The following is a 19504-nucleotide window of genomic DNA, read 5'->3' as shown; positions in this document are numbered from 1 at the left end:
TTTTGTGTTCTTTAAAGATTATATTCCTCTGATAAATCTACTAATGCCCCCAGCAATGTTTTATCTACCGATTACGAAACTGACTTATATGACTAACACGTGATTAGATTCAGATTTTGTGGTTATTAACACGTTCGTCGCCACGTCGTACATATTTATGTGACGGGTATACTTCTGTGGGGGCCCCGTCACCAACGTATGGTGACGCTTTCTTGTTCGAATTAACACGTTCGTCGCCTAGCGTGTTTCACAAATATGTGCGACGTGGCGACAAACGTGTTAAATATAGGATACTATATATGGAATATACAACATAAAAATACCAAAAACATATTATACCATACTTTTTATTAATTTATATTCTGGATAATATATTACATTATGCTATATCGCGTGGTATTTGTTAAAACTTTCCAAACACATTTGCGGTGATTTTGGGCACTTCGAACAATAGTTGTGAACTCCGTCATCACTACTCTCCTCACTTTCAAATATGTTTTCACATTGTTTACTGAACATTTTGAGGATGAAAGAATCACTGATGTACGTCTCACAAGTATGCTTCTCGACTAAATGAAAGATCTGAGATATCTGCCATGAGATCCCTCGGAATACTCTAGCTGGAAAGCTTATCGCTTTCTCCACTTCAGAACTAAATAATCTTTTCTTTACAATGAATCAAAGGCGATAAACAATGAATTCCCGCTTGTCGCTCTATTTACGTTCTGCATACCGGCGGTTGGATTTTTGAGCCCCTCAGAAAAATTAACCGAATCACGTTGGGTGACGAACGTGTTAATACAAAATATTAATACGATCACTTAACGGAATTTCTTTTATTTCACTTTTATTACAAATATCTCTCACAATATATAATTCATAACATACATAAAAATGAAATAGATAATCCCAAAAGTTTAGATTTTGATCATACATCATAAATGATAAAGTTCCTGGGATAAACATATATATATATATATGATGTATGATCAAAATATATATATATACATACATACACGGTGGTTGGTAACAGGTGGTACAAGCGGAAAGGGGATGATTCTACGCGAAAAAGGAAGTCGAAAATATATATATATATATATTTTTTTTTAATTTTTCCATCGAGACAACGCTCTACAGTGAGAGCGAAAATTCAAAGTCGATTTTCTCGAAAACAAAGCCTCAAACGAAAAATTATTATTCTATATTTTCGACTTCTTTTTTCGCGTAGAACCACCCCCTTTCCGCCTGTGCCGCCAGTTACCAACCACCCTGTATATGGAACATAAATCTTGTAAAAATATTAATATATACCACGCCTGACATCAGGTATAAGCAAAAATAAATTTCTGCAAACAAATTTCAAGTTAAATCTTTAGCTTGTGTAATTATATCAAACTTGTTCAATTAACAATGAGCAATTTCCATCGTGTTTTGACAACTGACTCATCAATGATGTATTTCCTTGGAATTGGAAAAGGAATGTGCATAATTTTGTCCTTCGTCAACACTCAAAATATTATCTACATGCTATACTTAGGGATTCAATTTTATAATACGTTGCCTCATTTTCCATCACTGCTTTCCTATTATCAGTCACTTGAACTGTAATATAAACCAGTCTTTTATTTCCATTACTATTCTGCGTACCATTTATCAGGAACAATACATTTTATTTGTTAATCTAATAACATGCGAAGTTCCTCATTTGTCCCGACATCAATCAATGGATAAGTGAATTGAAATCTGTGAAAATAAGTATCTAGTAATACGACTTCCGAACCGACGTAATTATTGCAATGATTGTTAAATTTCAAAACAATTTCCTATCCATATTAAACATATTACGTATATGTGCATGTCTATTATTTCGATTAGTTGCTTTACTTACGGTAGTTCGCCATTCTGGATCATCTAGGCTCAACAAAGATGCATTCAATTTACTCCATACCTCAAAAAGCTCTTATTATCTTAATTCGAATGGAAAGATAGAGACCTGTGACAGTATTCAGCTTGGTCAACTTTGAACAAGGCATATTAATAAGCCAGAGTAACTCACATACAACCTTTTTTTTTTTTTTTTTTTTTTTTTTACGTGGAGAAATCCTCATGGACACTCTGCTGTTGCAGTAATTGCGTAACAGCAGAGTAGTGTCGGACTCTTACCGACTAAAACTCCACGATGACCACCCTACGCGTATGACAGGGGTGCTCCAGGATCCTCTTATAAATTAACTTCAGTTGCACCCCCTTCACGCGTTCTCTTGTTCTAGCCAGTCCTAATATTTCCTGACTATTGAATTGGCGTTAGGGGGGGCCATTACCCCTAGCGCTGTCTCTCCTTATTGATATTCACCGGAGGCTTGCCTTGTGTGCTTCGACAACTCGCATACAACCTGGTGGTGGTACAAGCTATGAAAAAACTTTTCCGGACATGAGAAAACACATTTGCACAGATAACGAACAAAAGGGATTAGAGCTCACCAAATAAGATTTGCTACAATTTGCTGTAGTTCGTCACAATAAGCCTATGAGTATCGCGCGTCAGACGATTTTCGAATTAGTTGATGCTTGGATGTTCAAGATACGGAAGCACGGAGTGATGGGACGTTTATGTACAACTTGATCATGGTGCAACCCATTCGTCAGCCAGAAAACTTCATGTACGATTTTCTAAAAACAAAGACTTTCCGTCCCTTCTTTATCCCGTACCAATCCTCTCTCGTCGTTCCTTATCTCTTAAAGTCTACGAAACTGTTAATCAACATTAAGCAAATATACAAAATCTTAACGTTCAGAATAATGGAGCGAGTATTTTAAACGATACTACTAAATCTACAAGCTAAAATGTACTATACAAATTTTCTTTAAACTATAAGACATACAAAGTATATATTTCTGAAAATAAAAAATATCGAATCGAACAGTCTTCGAACATATTTCGAACGCTCATTATTACGTATATTACCAAACCAATACATATAATATAATATATAAACCAAACCAATGAAAGGCGCAGAGACTGGAGAACATGGGGTCCCCGAGCGTGCGGTACGCTTCAGTATCGTTGCGAACACCAACTCCCTCCGCTTGTCCCAATGCCATCTCGAACGGTGAGACTGCAAACAAAAAATATACATATATACATCAAGATAGTAATGCGATTTCTATTCCTGCAGCACCGACGTAACACACGGTGCTTCATAATCGCTCGAGATTTCATATAGTTGTTGAAATCTCTACGCATTTGGTAGATAAAACGTTGCGAGAAATCCTCTTGTCAAAGTAGTCACAGTTAGGTCTTCCAAACCTAATCGCTTGCATTTTTCCCGCTACCTCAGCGTTGTAACGGTACTTTTATTTCTGCCAACTTAGACATGAAATCGTCTAAACTGCTCAATTCAGGACACGATGACTCTTCTTCCTGGGGATTCTGTTGAGACGATCCCGGATTTTCCGTGTCTTCACCATTGTAGAGTTCATAATTTGTATAATTTACCTTCTTCAAGCATTGTTTTTTAAGATCCTCCCATTTTGAGGCTGTTGATAATCGCCGGACGCGTAAATCATCTTCAGCTTTGGAAAGAGCGCACCTCAGCACTGCTTCAATCCGTAAATCGCGTCTGCGGTTTCGGCGACACTTTGATTGTTTGCGGCGAACTTTGTTAATCCAAGTTACTAACCGTTCAGTTTCACTTTGCTTGTCGGCGTTCGGTTTTGGAAGTCTCTCCTTTGTCTTCGTCATGCTTTCTTAACTATTTCACCTAATTATTGAATAAGTAAAAAGTATACTAACCTGTATCCGGCTCGTGTTTGTCGTAGAACAAAACAGAAGAGATTCACACAACTGCACACAAAGGATTTGAAACCACTGAGCAAAACACCTTTCTCACAGTACAGTCGTAAGATGACTGAGGGAAGCCTACGCTGCTCGTCTAAAGTCCGCTTTCTATACCCCCACCCCTGTCTTTATGACGTAGTCTTACGCGCGAAAATGGAAACTAGTTCTGTGTAAAATCTTACGTCGACCTTACATTCTTAGAATTTTTGAAAAATACTTTAATCCAATTAATTTTTAAATATATGTGCGACAATTTTCATGCTAAATTTTATATATTTTGTACATTATATTAAAATTCTTCATTTACAGGAAATAATCAATAGCGTATGAAGATGTATTGCTGTTAATTCTAACCAACCGCGTACCCCATTTTGTAAACGTCATTTCCGGTACACGTATTATTTGGCACGTACATTAATGTTAATGCAAAAATCATTATTCCAATGATTTTAAGTTACATACATAATAAATAAAGTAGGCTGTAGACTATGAAATTCGTATGAAATAAGCAGAGAATAGTAACTAAATAAATGTATACAGGGTGGTTGTAACAGCCGATACAAGCGGTAAGGGGGTGATCCTACGCGAAAAAGGAAGTCGAAAATATGGAATAAAAATTAAAAAAAAATTTTTTTTTTTTTTTTATTTTTCCATCGGGACAACTATCTACAGTGAAATCCGTTATAACGAGATGTGATAAAGTGCACGCGTACCGAGCGAAAATTCAAAGTCGATTTTCTCGAAAACAAAGCCTCAAACGAAAAATTTTTATTGTATATTTTCGACTTCTTTTTTCGCGTAGAACCACCCCCTGTCCGCTTGTACCGCCTGTTACCAACCACCCTGTATATGGAACATAAATCTTGTAAAAATATTAATATATTAAATTACATTCAAATCAAATATATGAACAAGATCTATTGACTTTTAATTATTTTTTTGAAGCACTAGTATCAAATAAAATTGCGTCATTACGAATACAAAAACAATAACGTTGATATAAAAATGTCATCCTGAAACACAGTTTAATGTGATACAAGTGTATTATTTTAATTTAAGCAGAAAATATCTAATCATATTTAACAATTTTGAAAAACATACCTCTACTAAACTATCATTATCTTTTCCTGTACCATCGGCAAGGCTCTGAACAGCAAGCAGTTCAGCAGTTGTTAAAAAACTAGATAATTGTTCCCGAACCACATTTACTTCACCGTGATACATAAAATCTACCAATGCAACCAAATCATCGAATTTTACATCACGAGATATTATAACAGGATGCTGACATGGATTTTCCTAAAATAGAATAAGTATCATTTATAAAATATATGTTAACAGTAATAAATTATTAAATTCTTAATTTCACTCTACCTTAAATAAATCTCTAAAATATGTACTACATGCAGATAATAGCATTTTGTCTGCTCTTATTCCTTTTTCCTTCGCAGCTTAAAGTTACATCAACGAGATCTTCTTCTGTTCTCAGCGTATCAAAAGCACAAGTAATATGTTTTAAGTAATTATTCCACCTAAGAGAAAACTGTTGAATCCGTAAAACAATTATATTAAATTTGCAATTTTGAATTTGAAAAACATTTGACTTCAATGAGTATATTTTGATTCTTACCTGCTGGAAAACTGATGGAACAAAAATTTGTTACAACTATCATGTACTTATGTAATTAAAACAAGACAAAACTTTTATAAATATAAAAATTGTCATAAAAATTTTGACGCAACGCATTTGAACATTTTATGACTCATTGTATTAACATCACATTATTTCTTTTTTGATGAGTATAATAAAAGCAATAATATTTAAACAATACATACATGTTTAGATGGCTTTCACAATATGGCTTTCCCATAGAGCAGGAGGCTTATTACAAAATTCACGTCATAAATGTAATTTTCTTCAACTTCCTAAAGCAAAAATTATAAGTGTCCACTCAGGAATACCCAACATATTGAAACACTTAAATAATACAAATTTCATATTTGGGTATTACATATTTCTAAGAATTTAACACTACCATGCTTACCATGCTTTCATTAGCATGCTTCAAATGACTTTATATTGAAATTATTTGTATGGTATGGTATGCATTTCCTTATCACCCTTTATTTTTCTTTCTCCTTCTGCAGAAGAGTTAAGACTATTTGTATCCTCCCTATATTTGTCTATTATACATCCTACATACTTTCACAAATAACAAAAAGTAGCAAGGACAAATATAACTTGAATGTATACAGTCATCACAATGAAATGTCAATCACCTTTTGCAGATCTAAAATATTAAACGTGAAACGATGATCTTAATTTAGAATAGATTATAGATACACAATCTGTTGGTTTCTTCCTTTCTTAGCAATGATCTGTTCCATTGTCAAACAAGTATTTCCTTCAGTAGCCGGATGAAATGCAAATTTATATTGTATTATGCTTATTGTTACGCCGCCTAAAACATCTGCACGCCAGCCCGCGCGACCGGACAACAACCGACCTGCGTAACGTCACTTCGACCCTCAATAAACCTAAGGACCCACCATAACTTTCACTTCCCTGTATTGTTTCGCCATGTGTCTTCAATCCGTTTGTCTTGAAGAATTTCTAAAGCTTAAAAATATTCTCGAAACACAGTCGGTTTTTAGAGAGGTCCTTGGGTTTATTAGTCGCACTTAAAACACGGAGAAAGCGGGTATGCACCCATTAGGAAAATCCGAATAGCCTTGTAATAAAACAAGCTAGGTTTTTCTCACGCACACAGTCATCTATCCACCACGATGGTAGGAGACTCCCTACTCATCCCTTCGAGCAGTAATGCAGGTCATGACCAATCGACACCTCGGTTCGTTACCCTCACTTTTCCTAACGAAAGTGGGAACAACGAATCCGCGTTCTTTAGGCACAGGGGCACACCCACACCGAACTTTTCTTCCGTATTAAAAAAAGAGCGACAGTCAGTCTAAAAACTAACGCCTAACGCGGCAGTCTACACATAGCGCGAGAGTCGCATACTTCCCGCAAATCTTTGTCGGTTCTCGGTGTGGTCGAACATACATCTTCTCTCCTAAATACATCATAGTGCTAAGTCCATTAATACACTAATTTCCAGTATAAGAGCCCTGCTCTAGCGCACATATCTATCGCATCGTCGTGCGACAAGTTGTTAACTACTTATTTCTCTGCGTCAGTGTACTCTAAGTGTTGGAAATATATAATTTATAACTCTGTGAATCACAGTGTTATACAAACTCAATCACCCCTTATTATCTCAACGGAAATCAGGGGATCGATCAATTCGTGGTGTCGATTGCTACAATCGTAACGGGGATTTACGACCCCCGTTGACGTCTCTCCTCGCGATTACGTCTCCCCGCAATTGGTCGAATTTACATGGTCCTTCGAGCCGGATTTCGTGTCGCCAAAAAGTGCGCTGACCAGTGACTATACAGTGTCGCGTGAAATCCAAGTTCCAACCACTTAGTCAGCTGATCAAGGGAACCGCCATCGGAGAGAAGCACCTCCGTCGCTCAGCATCTACACGAGCCCACGCCGCATCGTAACGATTATCAACCGAATCCCAGATCAACGTCCATTTGATCAAGGTAAGATCGTTCATATCATTAAAATCAAATATGGCCCAGGCTGAACCAATCAGCACGTTACGGCGTAGACGAGGCGCCCTAGCCCGTCGACTTGCAGCCATAAGGCGCGAACTCGATGAATACGAAGCGTCTGGGAAGGCAAACAGACTCTTCCTAACATCTTGCCGCAGCTCGTTCGATGAACTTTGGAGGAGGATACTCGAGGTTCAATACGAGTTAGATGTGTTAGATGAGGGGGAAGATGCGCGTGTAGATTCGTTATCGCAAGAGCATCGGGAGCTTGACATGCGGTTCCTAGGTCTCTTTGAGCAAATATCAGCAACAATCCCGTCGACTACAAAAATAGGTGAGACATGCCGGAAACCAGAGCCGACCACCGTTCCAGAGGTCCGCGTGCCCCAATTCGACGGCGCCCTCGAGAACTGGACCTATTTCTACGACACGTTCTCATCCATAGTGGACCGTAACGAAAGTTTGACGAATGTTACGACCGTTCGCGGAGAGACGTGATCGCGAGATAGCACGTCAACGAGAGTTGTAAATTCTCGCTACGATTATGTTAATCGACGCCGCGAAATAGTCGTTCCCCTGTTTCGTTTAGGATAACAGAGGTGGTTTAATGAATATAGCACTGTGTTAACACTAATAAATTAACGTTTGTTTCAACAACTTATTAATTAGAAGGATATAAATGGAACAACAAAAGAAATGTAACTACGTAATGCGCGATATAAGATATGTATTGACTGTTTGGCTTCTCGAAACGTTCTGTCCGCCCTTCGATTTGTTGGTTTTTTCTGGAAGGCGACCCCCACTACGTTCGGATCACGCCACCTTTGTTTACGCCAGATAAAATAACGGCCACGAATCGACGCCTCTGGAGGTCGCTCCGCTTAATGAGTCATGCGCTTGCCACTACAATGTTTATTTGTCGGGCAGCCGCGACGATCCGCCCGCGACATTGTAGTGCCGCGACCGACGGTTAAGAATATGATCTATGGCAAGCCGCATGGCGTAACAACGAATGTCCAAAAGTCCCGGCATCTACGCTCATCTATAACTGGACGGGCCGCACAGAGTATCCAGTCATTAGAACTCACAGAGACCAACTATTCCATCGCGCTTGACACACTGAAGAACAAGTTCAATTGCCCCCTCCAAATCTGCATGCGCCATTGGAATTTGATGCGCAACTATCCGGAAATCAAAAAGGAAACTCCAGAAGCCCTAGAGGATTTGTTGGAAACCATCAGCGTAAATCTAAAGGCGCTCGAACACCTAAAAGAGCCCGTCACATCAAATATAGCGATGATCGAATTGATCGCGTCGAAATTGCCCTCGTCCAGCCTGCGTAAATGGCAACGCACACTGCCCCGCCAACAGGTGCCATCCTATCAGCATCTGATAGACTTTCTCAAAACACGGGCGAACGGGACTCAATTCCTCTCTAAAGAGAAGGAATCAAAAGGGTCAGCCCACAAACACCACGGTCAGCGAACAACCATATCGCATGGGCGAACCCTTGCTACAACCAGCAGAACGGTGGTGTGTCCGACCTGCAACGGACCTCACGAGATCAGACACTGCAAAATCTTCAAGGCCAAATCAGCGACCAAACGTTTTCAGATCGTGAAGAAGGCATCGTTGTGTATAAATTGCCTAGGCAGAGGACATTCGCCGACACAGTGCACATCGGGTTCGTGTCGTATCTGCGGTCACCTACATCATACTTATCTACACCGCGAACAAACCCAGGTAGACTCACGGTCGTCGAGCGGTCGATCGTCGAGCGGGCGATCGGCAAGCGGTTGGTCGCCGAGCAGTCGGTCGTCGGACAGTCGCTCATCGAGCGGTCGGTCGTCGGGCAGTCGCGCACCGAGCGGTCGGTCGTCGGGCAGTCGTTCATCACACAAGCGAGCCTCCACCGGACAATCACCATCTGGATCTTCGAAGTCGCGGTCGTCCCACAAGTCGAGGCGAACATCCGACACTTCACGGAAACATACATCTTCGGCTCCAAGAGGTACGAAAGAGCATGCCTCGTACGAGTCACACTCAGCCCGGATCTAGAACACCACCCCAACCTCCTCGTCCAAGTCCCAACCGGGGCAAAACTGACTGTCTGAGACTACGACAGCAAGGGGGATCGGACTAGCAAACACATCTACCCATACCCCTCTGCATCATGATCTGTTGGCCACAGCACAGATCAAGGTTTTGAACAAATAGGGACAACCAATCCGAGCCCGAGCCTTACTCGACACTGGGTCGAGCATGAACTTCATGACCGACAAGCTCGTGAATTCCCTCGGTATAAAACAAAGGAGATGTGCGATCCAGATCGGAGCCCTCGATAATTTGAGCACCACGGCAAAACGATACACCACGGCCACAATCACGTCGACGGACGGCAAGTATAAGAAAACATTGAGATTTCTTATTATCCCTGCCATATCGACCTTCATACCAAGCGAGCCCATCGACCCCTCGAGTCTGGGATTACCCAGAAATATTCAACTAGCCGATCCACAATTCCATTGCCCAGCCCCGATCGATGTCTTACTTAGCACCGGATCAACATTTGCGTCGCTGTGCATCGGGCAGGTCAATCTGGCGCAACCAGGCGAACCTGAACTACGTCTACAAAAAAACACGGTTCGGCTGGGTAATCGGGGGGAGTCCAGCGTCCCAAACCGCGATAAATACGTTCCACGCAACCACAACGGCTCTGCAAGAGGACCTCGCACGGTTTTGGGAGATCGATGAGGGACCGGCCACTACGCATCTTTCGGAATCTGAACGACTATGTGAAGAACATTTCCGAAACCATGTCCGACGAACCAAGGAAGGCAGATACATCGTTGCATTACCATTCAACGAAAAGCTTTCCTCATTAGGGTCATCGAAGGCCGCTGCAATGAGCAGGCTCGCCTCTCTTCATCGCCGATTCCAACGCGACAAACAATATGAAACCGCGTACAGTGCTGTGATCCAAGAATATTTAGACTTGGGTCATATGACGAAGATCAACACGGATCACGCCACCGACCACGGATATTATTTACCACATCACGGCGTGATCAAGGAATCGAGCGACACCACCAAGCTCCGGGTTGTGTTCGACGGCTCAGCTTCAAGTACTACGGGAGTGTCTCTAAACGACGCCCTTCATACGGGCCCGAAATTACAAGAAGACCTGAGACACATCCTATTGAGATTCCGGTCATTTCAATATGTCCTTACCAGCGACATCGAGAAAATGTACCGTCAATTCATCCTACGTCCAGAAGATCGTCCTTATCAAAAGATTCTGTGGCGTGCCGACAACGGAGAGATCGAAACTTACCGACTCAACACCGTAACGTTCGGTCTATCCGCAGCCCCGTATCTGGCCATCCGGTGTCTCAAACAGCTGGCAGAAGACGAGGGACCTCGATTTCCGAGAGCAGCGCAGATCCTACGGCGAGACTTCTATGTCGACGATGCGTTGACCGGAGCCGATACGAAGGACGAAGCCTTATCAGTCAGGAATGATCTCACGAAATTACTTAAGCTAGCCGGTCTAAATATCCGCAAATGGGCATCAAACGATCGGGATCTGCTACGAGGGCTACCTGAGGAAGACACCAACCAGAAATTACATCTCGGTGAGTCATCTACGTTAAAAACACTCGGCGTCTTTTGGGATTCAGCCGACGATGCCATACTATATTCGGTCAAGACGAACAGTGACACTTCCCGAGTCACAAAGCGATCAATCAGCTCAGTCATCGCACAAATCTATGATCCACTAGGATTGCTCGCGCCGGTAATCGTTCGAGCAAAAATGATTGTGCAACAGGTCTGGACATTGAAGGTAGATTGGGACGAATCCCTTCCGACAGACGTACACACAGAATGGATCAAATACCACACCCAATTGCCGTTGTTAAATGCGGCAAGGTTCCCTCGGAAGACCATCATAGAATCCGCAACGAAAATTGAGCTACACGGATTCTGTGACGCTAGCGAAAGGGCATATGGGGCGTGCGTCTACGTGCGGACGACGGACCGAAAGAACAATATTTGGAATCGACTCCTCACGGCGCGGTCGAAGGTAGCGCCGCTCAAATCGCTCTCCATACCACGTCTCGAATTAAGCGGGGCACTTCTTTTGACGTCCTTGATTTTGAGGTCGTATGGTGATAGGTGCGTAAGGAACTAATCTTGGTGTTTTTAACGAATAACAGTTTATTGGAACTAATCAACAATCAGAGTTAACAATTAACGATCAACAATAACATTTAACGGACAACAGGTAACAACTAACAAATAACGATAGACACCGAGATGTCGTTCGTCGCGTTGCTATCGAAAAGGGCCGAGGAGTTACACTTCTAATGACGCAAGCCAGACTGACTCTGCTTTTTGTTTTTCTTCGCGCAGATCCTGCCCTTCGTAGCCCATCGATATCCCCACTCGCGTGCATTCATAAGATGTGCCGCCTGTGCTGGCACGAGTATGCTCTTCCGAGAATTCGGCGGAAAGAGTGTGAGGATATCGATGACAGATTGGGCACATCGGTGTTGCGCTTCGGTGGCGTCGCGCTTTGTATCTGGAGCCGTTGAAAAGTTGCGTGGCCCGTGCCGCCACAGTACCCCCTTACCAGTGATAACGCTATATAAATGAAAAGTATATATAAATATTACAGGCAAGGGTGTACGTTCGCCGGCTCCTAACGCCTATCCGAGACCCGCCTGAAACCGATCAGGAAATCGAACTCTCCTGCCCGCGCGTGTGGTGTGATGAACTCTTGAGTCCCCTTCGCTTTGTTCGTTTCGGGCACCGGGCGGTATTGTTACATTGCGCTTTTCCGTGCTATGGTGTTCAATATTGTCGTTAAAAAGAAATGCGGGTTTCAATCGGTCTATGGACACTATTACGTTTTTATTGTTTATTTTAACCGTGAAGGTCTTTTTTCCTCGCTCTATAACCTGATACGGCCCGTCGTAGGGTGGTTGTAAGGGGTCTCCGATGGCGTCGCGACGCAGAAATACGTAAGGCGATGTTTCGAGGTCGCGGAACACGAAGGTTCTCTTTTCGCCGTGTCGCGTAATTGGATGAGGCCTGATTTTTCCTATTCGGTCTTTTAGGCGACTTGCGAATTCCGAATTGGCCTGTTGTTTCGTCGGTACAAAAAATTCTGCCGGCAATCGTATGCCGGTGCCATAAACCATTTCGGCTGCCGTCGCGTTTAGGTCCTCTTTCATGGCTGTTCGTATGCCTAATAGAACTATCGGCAAGATATCCACCCAGTTGCTCGTATCGTGGCATTTGATTGCTGCTTTTAGTTGTCGGTGCAGGCGCTCTACCATCCCGTTGGACGCGGGGTGATAGGCTGTCGTGCGCAAATGTCTGATGCCGAGCAACCGGCATAGTTCGTTAAATAGGTTCGACTCGAACTGGCGTCCTTGATCAGTCGTTATTCTTAAAGGCACGCCGAAACGAGATATCCACGTGGAAAGGAGAGCCGAAGCGACGGTTGCCGCCTCCATGTCGGCGATGGGAATGGCTTCGGGCCAACGCGAAAAACGGTCGATGCACGTTAGACAATATCGGTAGCCTTTTGAATATGGCATCACGATAATGTCTATGTGTAAGTGTTCGAAACGGCCCGCTAATTCTCCGAATGTTCCGGCGGGTGAGGATACGTGCCTGGTGACTTTACATTGTTGACACGGGATACATTGTCGTGTCCAATTTCGGGCGTCCTTGTTTATGGACGGCCAGACGAAACGCGTCGTCACCAGGTTTTGAGTGGCACGTATCCCTGGATGGGAAAGTCCATGGAGCGAATTAAATACGTCGCGCCGCAAGGATTTCGGTACGTACGGTCGTACAAAGTCACCCGATACGTCGCAATATATTTCTACGTCGTGATCGGGGAAACGTATTTTCTTTAACCGTAGCGCGGATGTACCGGAGTTGACGATGTTGCTTAGTTCTTTGTCGGCTTCTTGCGCGGCGGCGAGAGCTCGATGATCCACAGACTTTCCTATCGCTTCGATGCGTGACAGAGCGTCGGCAACGTTATTGTCTAACCCCTTGATATATCTTATGTCGGTAGTGAATTGTCCGACGTAATCTAGTTGCCGGAATTGTCGCGGCGAACACTTATCAGGATCTTGGTTGAACGCATATGTAAGGGGTTTGTGATCGGTGTAAATTGTAAAATTTCTCCCTTCAATGGCGTGTCGAAATCGCTTTACCGCAGTGTACATAGCGAGTAATTCGCGGTCGTACGCGCTGTACTTTCGCTGCGCGGAGTTCAACGGTTTGGTAAGGAAACCTAACGGCTGCCAAGAGTCGTTGACGCGTTGCTGGAGGACCGCTCCTATTGCATAGTCGGATGCGTCTACCGCGAGGCTAACAGGTGCGCCGGGTATCGGATGCGCTAACATCGTGGCGTTAGCGAGGGCGCGTTTCGACTCGCGGAAGCTGGCTTCGGATTGCTCTGTCCATTTGATGGGCGCGTTGCCCTTTTTTCCTCCTTTTAATAGGTCGTTTAGGGGTTGAAAAATTTTTGCGGCCCCCGGTATGAAACGTCGATAGAAATTAATCATACCGAGGTACCTGCGTAGTGCTTTAACGGTCCCGGGGAGCGGTACTTCTACAATAGCGTCAACGCGTTCGGCTAGCGGCTTTATCCCGTCGGCGTTTACGGTGTGTCCCAAGAATGTGATTTCGTTCACACCGAATTCGCACTTAACTGGGTTGATGACTACGCCATACTCGTTTAAGCGTTCAAACAAAATCCGAAGGTGTTCGCGATGTTGTTCTTCGTTTTCGGATGCGATTAGGAAATCGTCTATGTAAGCGAACACGAAGTCTAGACCGCGGGTAATTTCGTCAACGAATCTTTGACACGTTTGCGCGGCGTTTCGAAGCCCAAACATCATGTTGGTTGCTTCGAAAAGTCCGAAAGGTGTCGTGATCGCGGTTTTCTTAACGTCTTCTGGCGCGATCGGGATTTGGTGGTAAGCGCGGACAAGGTCGATTTTTGAGTAGACACGCTTACCGTACAGATGTTGCGCGAAATCTTCGATGTGTGGTGGGGAGTACCTGTCGGGTATGGTGCGAGCGTTCAACGCACGATAGTCGCCGCATGGTCGTAGACTTCCGTCCTTCTTTGGGACGACATGCAGGGGTGATGCCCATGGACTCTTCGATGGCCGCATCACTCCTTGCTCGATCATTGTTGCGAAATCCGCCTTGACTTGCTTGAGGCGATCCGGTTCGAGACGTCGAGGTTTACTGTAGACGGGTGGCCCGGGTGTGGTTTCAATATGGTGTACCACACTGTGTCGGATTTTCTCTCGTCCGAAGGCCGGTGGACGAGTTAGATCCGGAAACTCCGCCAAAAGTCGATGGTAGACCGATTCGCCGATTACGGTTTTGATGGATATTTCTTCCGTCGTGGCAGCATATCCCCTTGTTGATAATTGGGTTGTCGTGTCGAGGAGTCGTTTGTTTCGCGGGTCCACGAGCAACCCATAATGGCTTAAAAAATCTACGCCTATGATAGGCGTTTGAACGTCAGCAATTACGAAGTTCCACTTGAAGGCTCGTCTAAGGGACAGGTTAAGGTCAATCGCAGTGGTTCCATACGTTGCGATGCGCGTCCCGTTGGCCGCGAATAGTTCGTACGCGTTTTTCTTGACGTGCCTACGAATTTTGCTGCGGGGGTATACGCTGATGTCGGCGCCAGTGTCTACGAGGAAAGAAATCTTCGTTCCCTTGTCCGTAACGAAGATGCGGCGGGATCGCAGGCCGTCGTCGTCTGCCGCGTCTACGGACGGCTGGTCTCGTTTCCCGACTTCCACGTGCATGGGAAACGACAGCTCCTCGCGCATTCTCCGAACTTTGCATGGTAGAAGCACAGACCGTCTTGCCGTGGCCGATCTCGCGAGCGCGAACGTCGGTGGTATCGCGAACGCGAGCGTGATCGTGATCGTGGTCGACGGTGATTAATCATGCTCAACGCGTTCATCTGTGCCCGCAACTGTGATATTTGCTCGCTCAACACGTTGATTGCGGCGGCCATTGGTTCGTATGCTCCCACGTTTTGCGCTGGTGGGTCCATTACTGCCGTTACCCGGGCGGTGCGCTGAAAATCCTCCCGGAATTCTTCCGCGATCAGGTCCGCCTGCCGCAATAACCTTTCTGGGTCCGAATCGTCGACTGCCGCGAGGATACGCCTGATGCGGGCGGGTAATCGGTTCCTCCACAGCGTGAGGGTAAAATCATCGGGCGTGGAGGGGCTGGAGAGTTTTTTTAGGTGTTGATAAAACTGGGATGGTTTTCTATCTCCCATCTCCTCGCTTTCCACCAACTTCTTTATCCGGGTCGCGTCCGTATCGGATAATTTGCGAATGAGCGCATGTTTTAATTTTTCATAGCGTCCGATGTCTGGAGGGTTCGTCATTAGGTCTTCGACGTCCTGGAGCTGTTGATCGTTGAGGCACTTTGCCAGCGTCACGTACTTAATGGTGTCTTCCGTAATTCGCGCTGCCTCGAATTGTCTCTCCAGAAGGGCGAACCATGCCGCCGTGTTCGTGGGCAGCAGTGGAGACATGCTGATCACCTGGCTGGCTATGGTTCCCTGTGTATTACCTTCCATCGTCGCGGTGCACTCAAAATCGGTGGTTAAAACGATAGCACTATCACTGTCACCTCTTTCACTAAATATTACGTCAAATCACGTCGGTAGTCACCAATTTGAGGTCGTATGGTGATAGGTGCGTAAGGAACTAATCTTGGTGTTTTTAACGAATAACAGTTTATTGGAACTAATCAACAATCAGAGTTAACAATTAACGATCAACAATAACATTTAACGGACAACAGGTAACAACTAACAAATAACGATAGACACCGAGATGTCGTTCGTCGCGTTGCTATCGAAAAGGGCCGAGGAGTTACACTTCTAATGACGCAAGCCAGACTGACTCTGCTTTTTGTTTTTCTTCGCGCAGATCCTGCCCTTCGTAGCCCATCGATATCCCCACTCGCGTGCATTCATAAGATGTGCCGCCTGTGCTGGCACGAGTATGCTCTTCCGAGAATTCGGCGGAAAGAGTGTGAGGATATCGATGACAGATTGGGCACATCGGTGTTGCGCTTTGGTGGCGTCGCGCTTTGTATCTGGAGCCGTTGAAAAGTTGCGTGGCCCGTGCCGCCACAATTTCGTCAATACGACAGGCCCTGACGACCAAGATATCGCGGATAGTATACTGGACTGACTCCACCATCGTGCTCCATTGGATCAGGTCTTCGCCGCACACCTTGAAAACATTTGTGGCGAATCGAGTCGCTGAGATACAGGCCAAGACCAATATCTCCGACTGGCGTCATGTGCCTACCGACGATAATCCAGCGGATCTCATCTCCCGAGGCCAGACGCCCAAGGAATTCCTATGTCCGTCCATTTGGAAAAACGGGCCAAGGTGGCTCCTGCAAAGCGAAAACTATTGGCCGGTCTGGAATCCGACACCGGTAGTCGACCTCCCGGAGCAAAAGAAGACGATCTGTCTGAAGACGAATATTAACGATAACACACTCCTCCATCGTTACTCGTCTTGGCCAAGACTAATAAGAATCGTCGCCCGGTGTCTTAGATGGAGACATAAGCAACACCGATCTGCCCATCTCACCACAGACGAACTGACTGCAGCGCACAACAGACTAATAAAAATAGTCCAATCCAGTCATTTCGCGCCTGAAATTCGGATCCTCCAGAAAAATCGAAGCGAGGACGTTGGAGGGAAACTACAGCCATTAAACCCCTTCCTCGACGAAGATGGGCTACTCCGGGTAGGAGGACGACTAACCAACTCCGCCATACCCTTCAGCCAAAAACACCCGATCATCCTACCAAAATCCCCGGTGACAGAGCTAATTATAGAGCAAGAGCACCGGAACAATCATCACACGGGGACACAAGCTACACTATACGCGGTGAGACTGCGTTATTGGCCGATCGACGGCCGTAGCCAGGTATGGCGCACTCTCAGAAGGTGCGTCCGCTGCTGCAGAGCCAACCCTCCACCAGTGGAATACTTGATGGGTGATTTACCAGAGGCGCGTATTACCGAATCGCGGCCGTTCACGAACGTCGGAATCGACTACTGCGGCCCATTCTACATCAAGGAGAGGAGGGACCGCAACCGACGTAAAATCAAGACGTACGCCGCCATATTCGTCTGGCGACAAAGGCGGTCCACATAGAGTTAGTCAGCGACCTAACCACCGACGCCTTCTTGGCCGCGCTACGCCGTTTCATCTCGCGGCGAGGATACTGCGCAACGATCCTCACCGACAACGGCACCAATTTCGTTGGGGCTAACCGGGAGCTGCAAGAACTCCGGACCCTATTGCAGTCCGACGACCACCAGGATAGGGTACAGAATTTTCTCGCCGACCGACAAATACAATGGCGTTTTAATCCTCCGAACTCACCACATTTTAGCGGCTTATGGGAAGCCGCGGTTAAAGCGTTCAAACGCCATCTCATCCGCGTGGTCGGTACGGAGCTCCTGACCTTTGAGCACTTCAACACCCTTGTGATAGAAATTGAGGCCATTCTCAATTCACGCCCACTGACTCCCATCTCATCCGATCCGAAAGATCCTCCTGTCCTCAGTCCCGGACATTTTCTGATCGGTGACACACTAACCAGTTTACGGGAGCGTGATTTCAGGACAGTTCCATCAGGCCGGCTATCCAGTTGGCAGCGCATTCACCAGATTAAGCAGCACTTCTGGAGCAGATGGTATCGAGAATACCTAAATGAGCTAACCCGCCGCAACAGATGGGACAAGGGCAAACATAACATTCGTGAAGGCACCGTAGTAATCCTCAGGGAGGATAACGTGCCCTCTATGCAGTGGCCTTTGGGCCGCGTAATCAAGGTCCATCCAGGAGCCGACGGAATCATCCGGACCGCTACCGTGCAGACGGCAACAAGCATCCTGGACCGCGGTGTCAAAAGACTGGTCCCCTTACCCATCCACCCAGATCCAGACGAGGCCGAACGTCCACACGGAACGAAGGAGGTCACCAACGACACACCTGACTCCACAGCCAGAATTTGATCGGTGCCCTCTCAACGGGGGGAGGATGTTACGCCGCCTAAAACATCTGCACGCCAGCCCGCGCGACCGGACAACAACCGACCTGCGTGTCGTGTAAAATTAAGGTAAAAATAAGGAACTTGTTAATTTCCGAAAAGGAGATTAAGTTCTTTTTATTTTTTACTCAATTTATACAATTTTTCGGTTCGCGATGATACACTTTCGATACTTGGATTAGTTAAGAATTTTTTTATTAGACTGACTGGATGATTTTGAAGGGAGCATTTATATTCTTCCATTCGTTGGAGTGGGAGAAGGTTTTGTTTATACTTAGTGTAAAATTCGGAGAACGGCTGGAGTGATCGAATGCCACTCAGGCGGCTGAGAACGGGTGCTGACCGGACGGTCACACGCGATAAGGCGTTCGGAATTTCGGTTTGTTATATACAGTTGCTCGAATTTCGTCTGTGACATGCGTAACGTCACTTCGACCCTCAATAAACCTAAGGGCCCACCATAACTTTCACTTCCCTGTATTGTTTCGCCATGTGTCTTCAATCCGTTTGTCTTGAAGAATTTCTAAAGCTTAAAAATATTCTCGAAACACAGTCGGTTTTTAGAGAGGTCCTTGGGTTTATTAGTCGCACTTAAAACACGGAGAAAGCGGGTATGCACCCATTAGGAAAATCCGAATAGCCCTGTAATAAAACAAGCTAGGTTTTTCTCACGCACACAGTCATCTATCCACCACGATGGTAGGAGACTCCCTACTCATCCCTTCGAGCAGTAATGCAGGTCATGACCAATCGACACCTCGGTTCGTTACCCTCACTTTTCCTAACGAAAGTGGGAACAACGAATCCGCGTTCTTTAGGCACAGGGGCACACCCACACCGAACTTTTCTTCCGTATTAAAAAAAGAGCGACAGTCAGTCTAAAAACT

At 45.1% G+C, this 19504-nt stretch overlaps 2 protein-coding genes and 1 pseudogene across 4 annotated transcripts; 1 reads left to right on the top strand and 2 right to left on the bottom strand.

The window, feature by feature from the left end:
- Positions 1-366: 366 nt before the first annotated feature.
- Positions 367-4106, bottom strand: LOC117164794 (uncharacterized). 2 transcript variants are annotated; one of them, XR_013058944.1, is made up of 3 exons: positions 3794-4104; positions 1889-3116; positions 367-1743 (listed from the first exon to the last, which is right to left on the bottom strand). XR_013058944.1 is itself a non-coding variant. In XM_076620606.1 (2 exons), exon 1 carries the CDS (start codon positions 3740-3742, stop codon positions 3335-3337), a length of 408 nt encoding a protein of 135 aa, XP_076476721.1. In that variant the 5' UTR covers positions 3743-4106; the 3' UTR covers positions 367-1743; positions 1889-3334. The 2 variants fall into 2 exon arrangements, 1 of the variants encoding a protein (XP_076476721.1); XM_076620606.1 differs by having other exon boundaries at positions 1889-4106.
- A 776-nt stretch (positions 4107-4882) lies between these two features.
- On the bottom strand, positions 4883-8465 carry LOC117164734 (longitudinals lacking protein-like pseudogene; annotated as a pseudogene). The gene is made up of 5 exons (XR_013059114.1): positions 8169-8465; positions 5884-7042; positions 5675-5764; positions 5213-5370; positions 4883-5137 (listed from the first exon to the last, which is right to left on the bottom strand). The product of XR_013059114.1 is annotated as a longitudinals lacking protein-like pseudogene (transcript).
- A 1259-nt stretch (positions 8466-9724) lies between these two features.
- On the top strand, positions 9725-18582 carry LOC143303109 (uncharacterized). The gene is made up of 4 exons (XM_076621148.1): positions 9725-10115; positions 10348-11638; positions 16759-17505; positions 17958-18582. Exons 1-4 carry the CDS (start codon positions 9725-9727, stop codon positions 18580-18582), a joined length of 3054 nt encoding a protein of 1017 aa, XP_076477263.1.
- The last annotated feature ends 922 nt before the right edge of the window (positions 18583-19504 follow it).

This window comes from Bombus vancouverensis, chromosome 8 (genome assembly GCF_051014615.1).
Source record: "Bombus vancouverensis nearcticus chromosome 8, iyBomVanc1_principal, whole genome shotgun sequence".
NCBI lineage: Eukaryota > Metazoa > Arthropoda > Insecta > Hymenoptera > Apidae > Bombus > Bombus vancouverensis.
The sequence above is the reverse complement of the archived record's forward strand: the minus strand, read 5'-3'. Positions and strand labels throughout refer to the sequence as shown.